This window comes from Eretmochelys imbricata, chromosome 21 (genome assembly GCF_965152235.1).
Source record: "Eretmochelys imbricata isolate rEreImb1 chromosome 21, rEreImb1.hap1, whole genome shotgun sequence".
NCBI lineage: Eukaryota > Metazoa > Chordata > Testudines > Cheloniidae > Eretmochelys > Eretmochelys imbricata.
In genome coordinates this window covers 2,156,953-2,175,887 of record NC_135592.1, presented here as the reverse complement: position 1 = coordinate 2,175,887, position 18,935 = coordinate 2,156,953, and the positions used below count along the sequence as shown (strand labels likewise).

Below are 18,935 nucleotides of genomic sequence, written 5' to 3'. Positions count from 1 at the left end.
AGATAAACTAGACCAGCTCTTTGTTAGACATAACGGCTCACAGGAAGAAGCTAAGCCGAGGAACAGCAAATTTACACTGCATAGCGCAAAGGACATTGTATTCTTCTTTCTGTTACAGTAGCACTCAACAACAATTAGGGGCTGATTGTGCTAGGCGCCATACGTACACGTAGCAAAAGACAGCGCCTGCCCCGAGGAGCTGACAGTCTCCATAGGTACGACAGACAAAGGGTGAGAGGGCAGCAGAGAAGTCACTCATCAGGTCCGTGGCAGAGGTAGGAATAGAAGCCAGGTCGCCTGCATCCCAGCTCAGCTCCCTGCAGGGGACTGGAACCATTTTTATAGGGGGGGTGCTTATGATGGAAACCATGGATTTGGGTTGCTACTACTTCAAGCCAGGGGGTGCGGCAGCCCCCCAGTTCCAGCAGCACTGGCTCCCTGTGGATCATGCTGCCTCTCCTAGGTGGAGTGCTATTTGCTCAAGGACAATTTTCTTTTTCTGGTTAGTTTTTTCTTTGTCTGGAACCCCGCCCCTTTCCTCCTCCCCCCAGTCCCCAGAAATTAGAAGCCATCACCCGGAAAGCCACTCTGTCGCCTTGCCCATGGGCTGGTAGCACCTGCCTCTGTTCAGGCACGAACTGCCTGGAGAAAGGAAATGGTTCAGTTCGTTATCACGTTGAAGGTTGCTGTGCCACAAGGAAATGGGCCAAGTCCCAGGGAAGTGGCGGCATCTCCACTTCTCTCCCTCCAGGAATAGAGGCAATTCGGGGCACGGTGCTCAGTCCAGGAAAGTGAAATCGAAAGTGTGACTATGTGCAACAAGCTGCAGGTGCTGAAAGAGGCTGCAGGACACCTCCTGATAGTTGGGCTCTGTGTACACTGCGTGGCTTTTAGCGACACAGCTGGGCCGCTACAACCGAGCCGCTGAAAGGCGCGCAGAGTAGCTGCCATTTGTTGGCAGGAGAGAGCTCTGAGCCGGGGACAGAGCTGCCTTGGGGGCCAGTCCAATACTGTGGAATAATCTCCCTCAGGAACTAAGGCCCATCCATCCCCAACCTCCCCACCTTCTACTCCAAGTGCTGGATGTGCTGCTCTGACTGTCCTTCTCTGATAGCAATCCAGAGCACCATCAACATATAATAGAGGTTTTTTTAAATCCCAAACAAACGCTCTGCAGCACACACAATTCTCCCCGCGGGGAGAGGATGAACCGTGTGTAATACACCGGTCATGTCACTTGGTGCATGACCGGAAGGTGCTCCAATACTGCCGTGTGGAAGGGGAGAGATAACTCTGCATGGAACAGAAGTTTGTATTAACTTCCTTTTACAGATAGAGAAGCTAAGGCTCGGGGAGGTGAGAACAGCAATTTCCAAACTTGGAAAAGTGGGGCACCGAAATCTGTGTTTAGGGATGGAAATAAACTTGCCTTCTTTTCCAGCGCCCACAATTCCCTGTGGAGTCAGCGGGGATTTCAACTGCCTTTGTGTCTGAGTAACCAGATTCTGTACTTCTGCCTCTGAAGGCAGTGGCAGCTGAGGGTGCCAAGCACCTCGGAAAAATCAAGCCAATTTTATTGGTGCCTGAAGGTGGGTTTGGCTGCCTAACCAGTTACCCAAGTTTTAGCCTAAATGACTTGCCCATCATCCCACAGTAGTAGAAGTGGAATAGACCCCCGGAGCTGTGATCCACTAGACCACGCCCAGAGCTGGGAATGGAACCCAGTAGCTCTCACTCCCAGCTCCTGCTCCCAACTGCTGCACCCCACACCCTGCCCAGAGCTGAAACGAACCCTAGGAATATCCTCTCCCCCCGCCCTCCAGGCCTCTGCTCTAAAACTCCAAACTCATTAATTTTCTAGAAGGAATAGGGAAACTATTATATTAGGCTGCTACGGTTCATACATAGAACATCACCCTATTTGCTCAGGGGCTCATATTGTTTATTTAGGTTTTCTTTTATTTCTCCCCTACATCTGGATGCATTTTCTCCCTACACCCACAAACTAAAATTCACGTCATTTTTCAAAAGGACTCTGAATCCTGTCATAGCCTTATGCCGCTGGGGACTAATATTTCTCTGTCAGCACTGAGCTGGCTACACAAACAGAACTGGCTTTATCAGCAACCAGTCCCCGAATGTCAGCGGCACATAGCCTTCTCAAACTCACTCATTGCAAGAGGTCTAGGAGAGCTTCCATCTCCATCACTCCCCAAGTCACAGAAAAATGGAAATGCCTTTTCTGAGGGGCTGCATGTGTCCACCTCCTGGAAGACAGATCCCAATTCTGAGATGAACAAGGGCTTGGTCTCTCTCGTCATGGGCACTTCAGGCCAAAAAGAGTCCTACAAGTTAGGGAGGGGAGAATATTAAGTGTTTGGAATCAAGGTTTGGAGTAGCAGCCACCATACGGTCTGAACTTTTGGAGTCTTGTGGCAAAAATGTGACGAGAGCAGGGCTTGCCCATTTGGACCAGAAACTGGACATGCCACTGTAACACACTGGCAAAGCACATGTTGCAGACTCAAATGATGGCAATTTCACAAAGGGTTAACAGCCTACTACTACTGCCAGCTAATGGAGTTCCTTTGTTAGCACTCTGTGTTATAGCTTAGAAGCCCTCAAATTTAATGCCTCATGGGGTGGGGAGTGTTAAACCGTAAGTACACTGAAATCCAGCCATTATTTCAGGGACTAAAATATGCCTCCGTTTCAGATGGGCTCTAAGGATTGATGAAGATTTAGGGCCCGGAACCTTATTTCTCATACCTGCTTTAGCCAGCTCTTGTCTCCACCAGCCTCTGCTCTATAACAGGTGCCTCCCATCTACTCGGCAATGAAAGGGTTTATTTCTGGCCCCTGTCCATAGCTCCCGCCGCAGAGCCCTCATCCCCCACCAGTTCCCTTCTTCACTGGGCTGTGTGCAGTTTTGGATTCCAATGCATTGGATTCTCAACTGGAGAGAAGGGCCCTTTTCTGGGCTAATTTCAGTGGCTAAACACAACTGGGAAAGGCAGCACACCATTAGTTATGTTCTGGGCAGGTTCTATTTACTGATTGGATCAAGGATTAAAAATAGATTTTCATTTTTATAAAGTGATTTCTAACCTTGTTTTCCTGCCCAGAAAGGCTGCTTTGGATGGAGCTAGGAACAATGCCATTGGCTTGTGCAATGCAACAAGAGAAACTACAATTTAATTTGTACATTTCCCAGTGTGTTGTTAATCTCCTGACTTATTGTGGGCATTTGATTTCTGCAGCTTTACTTTGTAATAAGGGGATTAGCCAGAGCCATAGGTCTCTTGTCTGACTCTCATCTGCTGGGGATTACACCTAAATTTTGTGGTTAATTAATGGGTCAGAGAGGTAAAAATGAAAATCTGAGTAGCACTGTACCCCACATTTGGGAGAACACACATCTTTGAAGTCCAGGAATACTTGCTCATATGCTTGGTCAACGAAATGCCTATCTGAGTCCTTTAGTCTTCTGTTTGCTCAGAGCCCTTTAAATCCTTTTATCACCAGAGGTCAAAGGCACAGGGACCATGCAAGGTATGTCTACACAGCGAGGGAGCAAATGTGGCTCATGCTAGTGCTCTAAAAACAGCTGTATCAGCAGTGCTGGGAATTGTGACTCGAGCTAGAGCTTTTGCTCTGAACTCTAGGCCGGGGGCTGGGTTACGGAGCCCGAGTTCCAGCCCAAGCCACAACTTCTCAGCGCTGCCTAGGCAGAGAGGCTCAGTCCAAAATCGCCTTGTAGACATACACACCAAAGCCGTTGCATTGGTGAGAGGTAGCTGGGCCAAGAGGAGTGGGCTTCACTTTGCAACCGCCTCAACTGAATTTGATGCCTACTAGGATAGCCCGTCTCGATGTGTGGGCCCACACTTGTTAAAGATGCTCTTGCAATTGCAGAAAGCAATTGCAGCAGAGGGGGATGGGTGTCAGCTCGAAGGCCTTTGGGCCAGGTTCTGACCGTTTACACTGGTGTACAGCCAGGGTCACTCTGCAGACTTCAGTGGCATGACTCTGGAGTAACACTAGTCGAACTGAGCCCAGAATCTGGTTCTCTTTTGTGCAGCCATGACCCTGGCACACTTTGCTCAGGAGAACGGAGAGTGCCCTGCAGCCAGCCCTGCCGTCAGCAAAAGCAGCTCCCAGTGAACTCAGTGGGAGTAATGCCTGCCGGTGCCAAGATTGACTTTTGGCCTGTGTTCAGTGGCTCCCCATGGAGCCACCAGTGCCGAATGATATCCAGAGCAGGAAGGGCACCCTCTTCTACTCCACGCCTCATGCGGAGGCAGTCTCTATTGTCGATATGGAGTGTAGGCTTGACTCTGCTGCCCCTCTGGGTAGCTCTCCCTGCCCATAAAGAGGCTTGTGCTCTCAGGCAGAAAGTGAATTTTTCTAGTGTAATCCAGGTCAGTGACAAAACTCCTGTTTCTCCTTCATTTCCCTTCCTCTCAGCAGCACGCTGAGAAGGCCTGGCTGGCGGTTTTGCTAACGGGTGCCCTCCGGGCAGTAGTCACTCAATCATAATATCTCCTTGCCTAGGTGATTTCTCTCTCATCATCTTCCCCCCAGAGATAAAGAATAGCTCCGTCTGCCCTCCGTTCTCTCTCCCATGTACTCGGGCTGCTGGAGTACAAGGGCTGGAGTTTTGCAGGAGGTGCAGGGCTGGGTGGGGGGAACTGGTTACCAGTTCTCTGTGCCCCTCTTCCCTGCCTGCACAATGGGGCTGCTAGCACTGCCCTGCCTGCCAGGGTGTGTGAGGATAAATACATTAATGCTGAGGGGGGCCAGAGATGGACCTAAGGGAGCACAGCACCGCTAGCCTTCAAAAGGGGCTAAGTAGGAAATGTTGCTTTCTATCACCATGGTGCCAGGGTGCAGGTTAAGCTCTACAAAAGCTTTATAAATAGCTGACAGCTGTTTAAAAGGAGGCAGCAAACTTTGGCTCCCTAATTACAGCCTGTCTAGCTAACGCTCAGTTTTCTCCAAGAAATCAAGATCTGCTATTGACCGTCTTCCCATAAATACCGTTTTCCTTCTGTGCGCCTCATTTCCTTCGTCTGTCTAGCCATGGTAATAAAGGGGCTCAAGCTATCCGGCCCCTGGGGCACTGAGCAGCAGTACTCTGCATGCTAACAGAAGTGGTTGCATTGTTTAAGCCCTGAAGTGGGGCTTGGCACAGATGGGTGGGTGCCACCCAGCACCCTCTGTGGCAGGCTCCTTGTGGAGAGTGTGTCGGCTGATACAGTCTTCTCCTGGAAAACCCCTGTACCAATGGTTAGACTTGGATTGTTCACATCAGTAGAATCAGAGGCTAATATAATATTATTAGGTTGCCCTGCATATGAATGAAGTCAGACATCTTTATAAACGCCTGCTAACTGGAAACACAGACAAATTAGCACATGCTCCATTGCCTTTCAATACCATCCTGCCTTCCTGTCTCAGCTTCCGTACCTGAGGGAAAGCTCAGGCTGAGGTTTTAACTCTTGTTTGGTGGGACTAGGTTCTTCCTCCGCCCCCGCCACCTTCATGTGTGCCCAGTGGTGCTAGAAGTACGGGTGCTGGGGGTGCTGGTGCACCCCCAGGCTTGAAGTAGTAATAACAGACACCAAATACGTGGTTTCCATCAGCAGCAACCCCACTATAAAAATGGTTCCCGCATCCCGGAGTGTGCATGGCCTGGAAATGTTGCACTGTTCTGACTCTTCACTCCACACGGTGCCCCAGCCCTTATTCCCTTGGTGCCGCAATGTCACTGTGCTTCTCAGTCCCTTCCATGCCTCCCCATGGCAGAGCTGGTATCCCTGGGCTCTGCTCTCCCAACCAGTTGTCACAGTTCTAGGGGTAACTGCCCCGTCCTGGGTATTCCCTTAGGTCTCAAACCTCCAGACAGCACAGTACTCAGGATGAGACCCAGGTTCCTCACTCTCCAGACCAGAGTATTTAGGGCTCCAGGGCTCCCCTGGCAATTCACTGTGCTATTCCCAGCAGGTCTGACTTTAGTTCAGCACCTGCAGTTCTGCTTTCTCCCAGGGACAATGACAGAGTTAACCAGTGACCAGCCAACTTCCAGGAAGCATGGCATGTTTATGGAGGACAAAGCCACTGCGGAGAAAACAACAGACAATCTGCCCATGTGCTCAGCTTATCAGGAGTCAGTCATCATCTGCACAGGGGCTCCTGGGAGCTTGAGACACTAGTTTGTCTGTTCTCTATTCCAGAATGAGTCTCTCCTATGTCAGATCAGGCTGGCTCTTTAATACTGTTGGGGGCCTTTGTCTTCCAGGTCTCCTGAACCAGGTAGAACCAGTTCATCCTAATTCCCCACAGGGGCAAAGCTTCAAAGGACCGAGTATCTAAATGCCAGCATTGGGCATTTGCATTCATTACTCCTCTCCTGCGATTTCAGATTCCACTGTGAGCCAGGAACACAAAATACTTACCCTGCTGATGGGTACAATGGTCTGTGAACATCCCATGTGCCCATAGTCTCTGGCATGTCTCAATGTAATACCCTGTGAAGTGTCCATGTTCATACCTGTCACACCAGTGCCTCCAACACCTTTGTTTCCTAGGGGATACATTTCTGGTACTTGTAGGTTGCTACTATGGCAATGTATGGTGACCCTGGCAGTCAGTCCAGCTGGCCGCCGACTGCCAAGGAACAGGGAGGAAGCAGGGTGGGTAAGTATAGAAAGCCTTTTACCTCTAGCACGTCAGTGCAAATCCAGCCCAGTGTGGTAGTGACTTAGGGGTCACCCTTTGAGGGCTCTTCAGTAGTGTTGGAGAAATGAGCCTAGCAGCTCGCCACTCGAGTTCCCAGCGGACAGGTATCCACACTGCAGCATCACCCTCCCACCCCACCCCCCCGCACTCGTTTGTCTGTGCTGGCCTGTTTGCTGGGAGCACCAAGGAATGACCAGGCCAGGGACTGCGCTCCTGGGTCCCTCACCGCCTGTGGAGCGAGGTGGAAACAGATGCAAGGCGGGAGGAAGCTTGCATGGGTTCTTTCTCTGGGTGCATGGCGGACTTCAGTCCCCAATGATGCCACCTTTGCTCTGCTAAACCAGTGATGAGGTTTGTTCCTTCGGCTACACTGAACCCCCAAAGCTGGGATGTGTTCGACCCGCCTCCTTGCCATTGATCCCCTTTGACAAAGTTGCAGGCCCCCACTCTGCTGCAAAAGGAAAGGAAAGGACAGGTGGCTGTATAAGGCACTGGAGACGGGAGCCATTCTCATTTATAAACAATTGCACAATAATCCCACGACAAGCTCCAGATGAGACTGCTGCCGACTTTGTCTCCGTGCTGATGAGGGGACACATAAATAATAGCTCACATGAGGGGCACAGCTACACACACACTGTTTGGTTTAAGGTTTTTTCTTAAATGTTTATTCTAAACTTGAGCAAACAAAATATCAGACTTTTAGAATCAAGCCCATTTCTACCTGCTGTTTCCTCTGACATCTCTTCCCACTTTGCTAGGATCATCGCAACCCTTAAATTTGGATCTAGTCCATCCCTATTCTGCAATACATTAAATGCATATTTAAGTCCCCACTCTCCCTCCCTACAAGATCTGTCCACTTGATTCAGCTAGGGATGGGGGGGCACCTCCGAGCTTCTAGACTGGAGAGATTAAAGGGGATCCCGAATGGTCCAATCAAAACCAGACTAGACATAATATGGGACACATGTTCTAGAGCAGTGGCTCTCAACACCATGGCCTGTGGAGCAAAACAGCGTGAACCAAGTAGTAGGTGCTGGTGAGGTGGGTCCATGAGACAGCTTCTCCGGCTGGAAAGGCTGGAGAACACCTTGGCCTGGGGCGTTCAGTGGGTCCCCAGGACTCCAGTGGCTGAAATCACAGATGAGATTTGACTCTGCAGGTGATGGGGAGGATAGCACTCTCCTGTTACAAGGGCCAGGGCCCAGCCAGCCTCTCTGCACACCTCTATATCCCTTGTTAAGGCAAGGAAACCTTGAAGCCCTATGGGGAGGTGGATGGTAAAGGTTAGAAATACTGGGGAAGAGTTTTCATGACTGCACAGCCCAGTGGTGAGGGTTCTGCACTGGAATTTAGGAGATTGGGTTTAAACTACCAGCTCTGCCACTGACCTGCTGGGAAACCTTGGGAAAGTCCTTTCACCTGATGCTCTTTCCACCTGGGTTTTCCTTGTCCGTTTAGATTGTAAGCTCTGTGGAGCAGGGTTTGTCTCTCACCGTGTGTTCAGAGCCCAGCACAATGGAGCCAACAGATGCTGCTGTAATATAAATAACCACTTTGATATTAGAAAACCGGGGCAAAGGGAGGCAGGTGCAAAAGGCGACTAGCAGAAATAGAGACCCATGAAAGCTTTGGGAAACCCAGAGGAACAGCTGGCTATAAAACAGAGCATAGGACTGTGCCAAGCCATCAGGGCAGCCCTTAAAAATTAAACCACTGCCACTCTCAGAACTGTCCTAAGGATACTGGGGCAACAGGGGCAGAGCCCAGCATTGAATTGGCCCCACTGTGGTCAAGCTGAGCGTGTTCAATACTTGCTAAGCCCTGCGATCAGAACGCTGCGTTTCCCTGAGGACCATCTTGTGCAGCAGTTCCCAGATCAGCTGTTAATGAGGACGGAGGTCAAAGATTACAGGGGAACACGGAATCCTCCACTCACCACTTGGCAGGTGAGTAGAGAGGAAATAATTGAAGTTTTCAGATTTACTTATTTGTTCAGTAGCTTGTGCTAGGCCAACTCTCCATCTCACAGAAGAATGGCAACACTTCCAGAGCCTTCAATAGGACTAAGATTTAAGTCTCAATATGGGATTTTAAACAGGGGAAAAATTTTAGCCCATTTGTTTGTTTAAATACTTTTCAGTCCACCTGCAAAGTAGCCCTAGCTTCCAGGGCACTGAGGCTGAAACCCACCTTGGCTTGTGCTTCTCGTATCTCGTGATCTCAGAGGAAAAGGGAACATGATGTAGCAGTGAAAGAGCCAGTTTTGGTAATCTCTGGCTTCCTGCTGAGCCACTAGGATGGACACTTCACTGCAGAGAGAGAGAAAGATGTAAAATTGATTTACAGGTAACATGAGACATTGCATGGTGCTGGGATCCAGTAGCGATCCAATTAAATTCTTGTTGATGCATTTGTATTAGTGTGTAACCTCTAAGTCAATCAATTATTTAAATGCACTGGGAATCATGTCATAGAATCATAGAATATCAGGGTTGGAAGGGACCTCAGGAGGTCATCTAGTCCAACCCCCTGCTCAAAGCAGGACCAATCCCCAATTAAATCATCCCAGCCAGGGCTTTGTCAAGCCTGACCTTAAAAACTTCTAAGGAAGGAGATTCTACCACCTCCCTAGGTAACGCATTCCAGTGTTTCACCACCCTCCTAGTGAAAAAGTTTTTCCTAATATCCAACCTAAACCTCCCCCACTGCAACTTGAGACCATTACTCCTTGTCCTGTCCTCTTCTACCACTGAGAATAGTCTAGAACCATCCTCTCTGGAACCACCTCTCAGGTAGTTGAAAAGCAGCTATCAAATCCCCTCTCATTCTTCTCTTCTGCAGACTAAACAATCCCAGTTCCCTCAGCCTCTCCTCATAAGTCATGTGTTCCAGACCCCTAATCATTTTTGTTGCCCTTCGCTGGACTCTCCAATTTATCCACATCCTTCTTGTAGTGTGGGGCCCAAAACTGGACACAGTACTCCAGATGAGGCCTCACCAATGTCGCATAGAGGGGAACGATCATGTCCCTCAATCTGCTCGCTATGCCCCTACTTATACATCCCAAAATGCCATTGGCCTTCTTGGCAACAAGGGGACACTGCTGACTTATATCCAGCTTCTTGTCCACTGTCACCCCTCTTGTTACTAAATGTCCTCTTGTTACTAAAGGGGATGAACTCATGTTGCATTAATAACAATAATAAATATTGAGGATGCTCAGTTCTAAAAACGATTCCAGGAGTTCTGAACTCTTAGCAGGAGTTGGGAGTCTGAGAAGTTGACGATGGCTCAGTAGGACTGTTCCATCACAGTGGGACAAAATCCGCGTGTTTAAAAATCTCTGCAAAGACCAAAGATAGAATATGAAGGCATTGGCAATCCATTTATAATAATGACATTTCCATTATAGAGCTATGGCATATCTGGATCATGTATAAATTATTGCACAGATCTTCAGGGCCAAGTAACAAGCTGGAATAAGTGGGAGCGGTGGAATTGCACTGGCTAAATTCAGCAGAGACAAATGCAGGTGCATAAAAGCTGGTTGAGAAGTGGAAGGAAGTGACAGAGCAGAGTGATTGCACCTGTTCTGGTATTCGGTGGATAAATGTAACTGACACAGTGGGGAGGCAGACGGGGAAACGCTAGGAGGAGAGTCGGATGAAGCAGCCAGTCCTGATTTACCCCGTTCCTTTGCTGTTCCCAGAATTGGGTCACCTGCGTGGCTCCTGCTGAAATCAATGGGGTTAGGTTACCTAGGGATGTTTTTACACTACCTACCCCTAAGGCTGCACCTGGACTCACAGAACACATTGTTACACGCTCCCTGTCTGATACCATGAGTGGCACTTGTGGCTTCAAATAGCATCTGGGTCAGGGAGCCCAACACAGGTGGGCCTAAAACCCGGCTGTCCTTGCCCCTGCTTTTCTGTCACCCAGTTGCCAGTCAAGCTGTTTCATGCTGCCGCTTTGTTTAAAAGCACTAAATGAGAGGGTTTCCTTGCCGCTGGCCTGTTTAGAGCAGATTCCCAACTGGAGAATGAAGAGCAGCAACTTCTGCCCATTCATCCATTTCTGTCGTGTGGTCTGAAGTTCCTAACGTGCTCCATGAGCCTTCTCTGCATCCCCCACGCTCATTCGCTGCCCCCCAAACTAGCCTCTGCAGGCCGGGCTGCCATTCGGCGTGTGATGGGGAATGTAGGGGGGAGAATCTTTTCCGTTGTCTTCCGTGTTCCTATCAGACAGTGAGGGACACTGCCATGCTTCTCACCTCTCCCTCTTCACTCTGCAAGGGGAGCAGACAGACAGCTTCTTAGGTCCTTCCACACTTCTTGTAGCAGCTCATTTCCTTTGGGGACACACCGCTGCTTGTGACTTATTTTAAATCAGCGTCCGGATGGGACTTTGCTGTGTTTGTGAGAGGCTTAGTTTTAAGCAGCTTCCAGGGCAAAGCTGTGATTATTTGAGGCCGGGGCAGGGGGAGAGAGAGAGAGAGAGAGAGGGAGAGAGAAAAGAGGAAGCTTCTCTTTTGTTTTATGTACTGCTCCTCAAGACCTGGTGGAGGGTTTATTCATGGGAATCTGAGAAATGTTGATACATCAGTAGTGTTAATGCCTGGACCTTTTTTGGCATGGAACCATTAAAGATGCCCTGCACTCAAATATACTCTCTACATACTTCTGTAATACCAATAGACAATAAAAATAATGATATTAACAATAATGAATAATGCTCCGGTGGAAAATAACTATCAAATCCTTGGAATGCTGTATTGCTAACTGTGAAGAGTACAAGTTTCCCCACCTGGAGTGGATCCTGGGCGGGAAAATCCTGATTAGAAATTTTAACACACCGGTCATTTTACAAAACAAACAGATGTCAAATTCCCAGCCCAATCAATCCCTATCCCGATCTCAGAGTAAATCTGGTAACTGAAGTCCTCTGCTATCGCTATTAGAAACTAGTTGCAAGTATCAAAATATTCTGCACTAGCCAGCAAATTACAAGTAAATGAAAAATATTTGCTAAAATACAGATTAAAAATGTCACTGGCTGCCTTATGAGATGATTCCCTGGTGCAAGCATAGGGAAAATCTGTGGTGAACAGGGCATCCTGTTGGCTGGAAAGACACTGCATTAAAGCTCAGTCAGAGGAGATGCAGACAAAGGCCAACTTAAGGAGTAAAAAGGAAATGAAGTGCAACCAAGAGCATAAACCTGAACCAGGTTGTGTGAGGTTGAAGTAGTTAGCATTGTAGAGGTTAATGCAGCCCTAAACCTTTCAGTCTTTCCTTTGAAGCTGAAAGTCAAAGGAGTCATGTTTTGCTCTCTAGTGAGTATAAATATTGTTATAAGAAGCTGCATGCCGGCAGTAGCTCCTGAACCACAAAGCTGATTTATGTCTGAGAGCAGTGAGGGACTGAATCTCTCCCCTCAACCCCTCTTGCTCTGCCTTGGCATCTCCTCCAGAAGCTTCCAGAAAGTGGAATATTTTTCTTGACTTTTTGTTTGTTTGTTTTTGGTTCATATACAGCCAAAGGAGGAAGAATCTGAACCACAGGTTCCTGCCGTTCTTATTCAGAGTTATTATTCCTGTTGCGGTAGCACCAAGGGATCTCAGCTTATCTCTGTACAGACAGTCCCTGCCCCAGAGATCTTACAATCTAGGATTAAGGAGATACGCAACAGGGAAGTACACCACCATAGGAGTGCAGAGCACGAGGTGACTGTAAATCCTCATGTTTGCATGTTAGCACTCACAGGTGTCAGTGGTCACAGTGCTGTTTTAGATTTGGTCACAGGTTCATTCTCCCTTCCAAGTTGACCTCGAAGGGCAGGAGAGATGCAGTCATCTTTGGAGGTTTATTTTAGCCTCTCCTCATTCATGGTACAACACACACTTGTTACAAATGAAGAAAAGGAGTACTTGTGGCACCTTAGAGACTAACACATTTATTTGAGCATAAGCTTTCGTGAGCTACAGCTCACTTCATCGGATGCATCACGAAAGCTTATGCTCAAATAAATGTGTTAGTCTCTAAGGTGCCACAAGTCCTCCTTTTCTTTTTGCGGATACAGACTAACACAGCTGCTACTCTGAAACTTGTTACAAATAGTGTTTCCTATAAAGTTGGGATGTCTTCATCCTTTCTCCAGGATGATCTAGGGCTGGGTTCTACTGAACAAACAAATCAATGGAGAGTTGCAGGGAAGCCTTCCCACAGGAGACCCATCACCTGTGCCTTGCAAATACCACAGGGAACAATCCTCCATTCCCCCCAGGAGGATGGATTTCCCACCTCTAACTGAGCTTAGCTGAGCTCTAGCTGAGCTTTCCCACCTCTAACTTCCATAATCCCTGTGGCCACAAAAGTAATTTAACTTGCCCATGTCTCTTAGAGGGCAAGGTGCATCTCACCCTGAGCTGTGGGGTGCTGAGCAGAGAATCTTCTGGACATAAAGTAGCAATTCAATGACTAAAGATGCCCAGTCAATATTGTCCAAGAACAGGCGCAGATCTTTACCTCCATCCCCTGGCAAACTGCAAACCCAGCTCCCGAGAAAGAAAAGCAGTTACAGAGCCTCATTAACATCAGCCAACAAGAGCCTGGGCTTGCCTCTCCTAGATTTGTGTGCTGTTTACGTGGAAGAGAGTGGGGTGGACTGTTGCTGTTTTTTACACCCAGTGTTCCTTCAGCTATTCCACTCATTTGCCATGGGTCAGCCTGCTTTCCCCACACTGCCCCCTCTGTGCTCTGATCCAGAACAGGCTAGTCATACAAGACTGCTCAGTTCCTGAAGAGGCTGAAGGAGTCAAAACAGGCAGCATCCGAGGGGCCTTGCATGAGGCATGAATCTTCATTGAACCAACCCAGAGCCATTACAGGGCTCAGCCTGGGAGGCTGCTCTGAATGATTGAGGGCTGAATGCACGGATGAGCTCCTTGGGGGACAGTATCCTGACTAAGTGCTTCCCTACACCTGGCCCAGATGGCTAGATGTTTTTGCATAAATCTGTAGTTTCTCCTTCATGAATCACTGGTGGAATTTGCTCTCTGACTTCTGTACATAGCTGAAAAATAACAGGCAGTGTGACTAGTGTTTGCTTATTTATTCACTCGCACAGTATAACCAAGGCTCCACAGAAGGTGCAGAACTTGAGTTCAGGAGCAAACGCACAACCACCATTTCTCTATGCTGGTACTGTGTTCTCCAGTAACTCCTTCCACAGGGCAGCACTGAAAGGGAATGGAGTGGAGTGTCTGAGTGCAGGAAAGTGGTCTCAGGATGAAAAGGTGGCTATTATAGCTTACCCCAAAGTTTCTGATCCCTGTATTAGCCTTCCAGGACCTTTACTCTGTTGTGTTTTGGGGGGCAGCTCCTGTAGCTTCATTGGTTTCCCTAAACCTCCCCCTTTTTCAGTCTTTCTGAATTTTGTTCAGAAAGGTTTTAATATTTTGGAAGAGGTCCTTGTATTACTCTGGTATCTGCAATATCTCTTCCCCCAGCCACCACCACCCCTCCAATTACTGTAGAAAACAATGAGACACTGAACAGAACAGTGATTGGTGCAAACGAGAGACGAAAAAATTGATAGAACCATGAGGGTGTATTAGAGATTGGAGGAGAGAGAAGAACTAGCTGGAACATTGTATTTTGCGTCATATGGCCTAGGTTTGTCCCAGATGATCCCAGGATCATTAAAACGCTGTTAAAAAAACATACTGCTATAATATTTGTAACAAACATACGCTTAAGAGAAGAAGAGGGAGCATACTCAGAAATTCTAGTGTAGCATTTCAAATTGATCTATCCTAGATACCTCCGGGGCCCTATTACTCTAGTATCTGAGCAGTTTATTTATTCATATAACACTCCTGTGAGGTGGGGAAGTATCATTACCCCTGATTTTGGGATGGGGAAACTGAGGCATGGATAAATTAAGTGACTAGCCCTAGCTCACACAGAAAAACTCCAGCTCTCTGGAGTCCCTCTCCAGTCCACCACAAGACCATCTTTGCTCCCTCTTATAAACCGAGGAGGGAGAGATCCTGTTTTGCATGTTTTCTGTTCATAGATAGTGGGGAAAACAGTGCACAAATTATTTAAGCGGGCAGAAGATAATTAACTCTAATCAATCTGGTTTCTGCCCAGATTATAGCTCTGGAACAGCATTAATCTTACTAATTATTTAATATTACTAACACAGTTTTCAATGAGTTCAACAATGCATTCAGTGAACCCAGCTCTGAGTAATAGATATAGTGTGATTGATTTTGAGTTGAAACACCCTTCAGTACTGCAAATTTTACCATTTTATTAATCAAATTATCACTTTTAGGGCATTTGAGCTGGAACTGCTCAGTCTCAAAGGGAAATCATTTTATTACACTAGTGGGCTATGCTGAGATTGAATTACAGAGTGTGTGATTTAGGGGACATAAAAAAAATGAAGAATTTAGACTAAATTAACAGTCTCCCATATAAAGAGTTATTTAAGTTACTGGCTGAGCCTTTGTCTAGCTTGTTGGAGGCCCGCTTCATCTGGAGTAGTCTGCCGTCACTTAGCCAGATACCTGCCGCAGAGGAGAACAAGCAACCAACAATGTTTTCTGTCCCTACCAGCCCAGTGCAGGCACATCTGCTTGGGTGCAATTCCTCTGCCACGCCCATGGTTTATTTTATGCCATCCAGCCTGAGCCAGCCTTCGAAATACTCCCATGTGGTGATGATTTGTACTGGAGTAGCATCTAATGGTCCCAGTGGAGATGGGGGACTCGGTTGTGCTAGAAGCTATACAAACGCACAGTAAGGGACAGGATCTGCAGAACTTACACTCTGAATAGAGAAGGGCTGGGAGGAGAAGAGGCAGAGAGACTTGCCCAAAGCCTCTCAGCGGGTCAGGACTGAACCCAGGCATCGAGTCGTGGCCCAGTGCTCTATTCACTGGAGCACAGTGCCTCGCTCGCGGTACTTTTGCCACTGGCAAAACCTAGTGTGATTGTAGCCGCCTGCGTTTTGCCTAGTGTAAGTCAAGGAGCTGGGCGGAAAAAATTCTTGCCACTGGTGAAAGTATCCAATTCCTGCAGGCTTCTGAACACATCAGAGATGTGTCAGGCCCCCATCCCGGGCACACTCACCTGCCACCCTCCAGAAATCTGAACTCCAGCAAGGTTAAAGACAGAAGACAGTTGATTGATGGGCTCATGCTCCTGTTTGTGGGCAAAGTTTAGCTTACCCTGTAAGGGTGAAACCAGCTACTAAACCCATCGTTTGAGGGTGTTCGTAGGCTGGCCCTCTGCACAGGGCTGAACTTCACGCTTGTGCTGACTAAAAGGAATCTGTTAAAAATGCCAGTGGGTTTGTAATTTGTGGATAGACCTGACTGACTAAAAATCAAAGGCTGCTTCCCCTTCATCAGTACCTGGGTGAGGGGCCCTTTGGAAATGTTCTAGATAGGCAGGAAAGAGACCCCTGAAAGCTTCAGCTGTGGGTGAGGTGCATGAAGTCTGAATGGAGAAGAAATTGCTGATCACATGTCCCTCCCAACAGGAGCGTTCCAGCCCTGTGGGCAAACCAAGCTGTATAAATCCCGTCTGGAGGCATCAGCTGCCATCTCTGCAGACACCAAACATCTCATTCTGTTATTCTAAGGCACCCCAGCCTGCGAGTTGCTGGAATCTGGGGAAATGAAAAGGTGAGAATGCATTATTGATTAATTACTTAGTCATCTCCAAATGGTTATTGAGCACAGCTGTGACTTTGACAAATTACTTCTCAATTTTTGTGACTGATATGCAATTTGAATCATGCCGTTTTACTAGGCTCCTATCAGAGTGTGACATGGAATATGATTCTAGTGTCTTGCATAAGACAGCTGTGTCATGTGTAGGTAATTGATGATATTTGCAAATGGTTAGCTAAAAAATAATTAAACACTGTGATATTTTCTTTGAAAGGACCATTGGATTCATTAGTTGAGCTGAAAGTGAAACATCAACTTTCTGTTATAGCCACATTTAACAAGAAAGTCTTAGGCCACTGCTCTGCAAAGACTAGTGATAGCCTGAACCTACTGACAGGTTTCAGAGAAGCAGCCGGGTTAGTCTGTATTCGCAGAAAGAACAGGAGGACTTGTGGCACCTTAGAGACTAACAAATTTATTTGAGCATAAGCTTTCATGAGCTACAGCTCACTTCATCGGCTGCATTCCTGAACCTACTGACACCAGTTTATCTCATGTTCCACTCACAAACACCTGCTGCCCTAGACCTACACAAACACACTTTTGCCTGGCTGCCCTCATTCACACACACCGCATCTCCATGCAAACATGCACCCACATGTGCATGCTCACATCCACAGCGAAACACATACATGGGGGGGCACCCAGACCAGTTCGGGGCTCTGTCACCACTTGCCCTGTATCTTCGAGGTGCCTTACTGCCGTGGCGCTATGGCTGAGATCCCTGAAAGCAGGGCCTCACCTACAAGCCTAAGGTCTCACCCTGGCTGCCAGCAGCCTAGTTACTCCTGGCAGGGTGACCCCAACAGCCCTTCCAGTCCCAAGGCTCCCCAAATCCGTCCTCCCCGAGTTCTGAAGTACCAGACACTGGGACCATTCCCCTCTGGTTCCTCACCCTCAAAAACACAAAACCAGCCCCCCAGTTATCAGTTCACTCTGGCACCTACACAATCTGCAGACCAGGCACTAGCTGGGGATAAATATCAACAGACAAGTTATTTCGTAGAAAACCAGGGATTCCAAGGTGGAATAGCCAGGGAAAGCAAACCTAGACAAAGTGCACAAAAAATAACATGAAGCCGCACCCTCAGGGGCTACATTTCCTTATTAGATAAAATTTTCATTTCTAACACGAGTTTCCTATTGCCTGTGAACAGTTTCCCAGCATACCCCTTCGCTACGGGTGCGGGGGGAATCCAGCGTTTTCAGACAGCCTCTGGCAGGAAGCTGTCTCTCAGTTTCTGGATGGATGGATTTCATTTCACGTGGAACCTCTTCCATTTTAAAAGGGTTGGCAGATTTTTTCTTCAGACATTATAGATCTTCAAAGTGGGAAATTCCCACTTGTCTCAATGGCTTTCCATTAACTTTAATGGTCCACCATTGTCTTTTCCTGGGTTGGACAATGGAGGGGTACTTGAAGCTGGCTTTGTGTAAACACCTGGCTTGGGAGGTACCCTCCCTGCTTGATTGCTTCACCACCTGTTGGGAGGTGGTGTTGAAGTCATAGTACAGATTATAAACACAGTTTTCTATACACACAAATACACAGATACATAATCATTGTCTGTATACATATTTCATAATGACAGGTTTCAGAGTAACAGCCGTGTTAGTCTGTATTCGCAAAAAAAGAAAAGGAGTACTTGTGGCACCTTAGAGACTAACCAATTTATTTGAGCATAAGCTTTCGCGAGCTACAGCTCACTTCATCGGATGCATACTGTGGAAAATACAGAAGATGTTTTTATACACACAAACCATGAAAAAAATGGGTGTTTATCACTACAAAAGGGGAGAGAAAACCTTTTGTAATGATAAACACCCATTTTTTTCATGGTTTGTGTGTATAAAAACATCTTCTGTATTTTCCACAGTATGCATCCGATGAAGTGAGCTGTAGCTCGCGAAAGCTTCTGCTCAAATAAATTGGTTAGTGTCTAAGGTGCCACAAGTACTCCTTTTCTTATATTTCATAATGACTATCATGTTCAAAATGTTACAAGCTTTCATAAAAGACCTCACGTGATACACTTCCATAGCACAATAATACAGTTTGCAATCAGTTCAGCTGCTCATTTTGGGGGTTTAAACCTTCTGTTCTCTCCTTGGGATGCCTGGACCCTGATGTTATAACATGGAACTTGCTGAATTTCTAGGTGTGATCAGAAAGCAGGTATCAGCCTTTGAATCCTCTTGCAGATCAGGTAACATTTAGGGTCAGCAAGCGTAGAGGCATCTGCTGTGAGTGTCAGAAAGTCTAAGCTGGGAGAAGGAGCTGAAATAAAAGTTGCAACCAAGAGCCCCAAGACCTTTCATTAAATACTGTCTCACTCAGTAAATAACCATTTTTATCCCCAGCACCTCAGGAGATGAATAGCTGATCTCACACTCATAGCAAACAGCATAGGTCAAAGTACATGCTGAAGCCCATTACCTAC

The 18,935-nt window shown here is 47.4% G+C and overlaps 1 protein-coding gene across 1 annotated transcript in view; it reads left to right on the top strand.

The window, feature by feature from the left end:
• TAFA3 (TAFA chemokine like family member 3) overlaps nucleotides 1-16,442 on the top strand; it is a 74,430-nt gene extending 57,988 nt beyond the window's left edge. Inside the window, exon 5 of the mRNA XM_077839560.1 lies at nucleotides 16,302-16,442. Coding sequence (XP_077695686.1) covers nucleotides 16,302-16,442 — 141 coding nt within the window. The remainder of the gene's footprint in view (nucleotides 1-16,301) is intronic.
• Nucleotides 16,443-18,935: the final 2,493 nt, after the last annotated feature.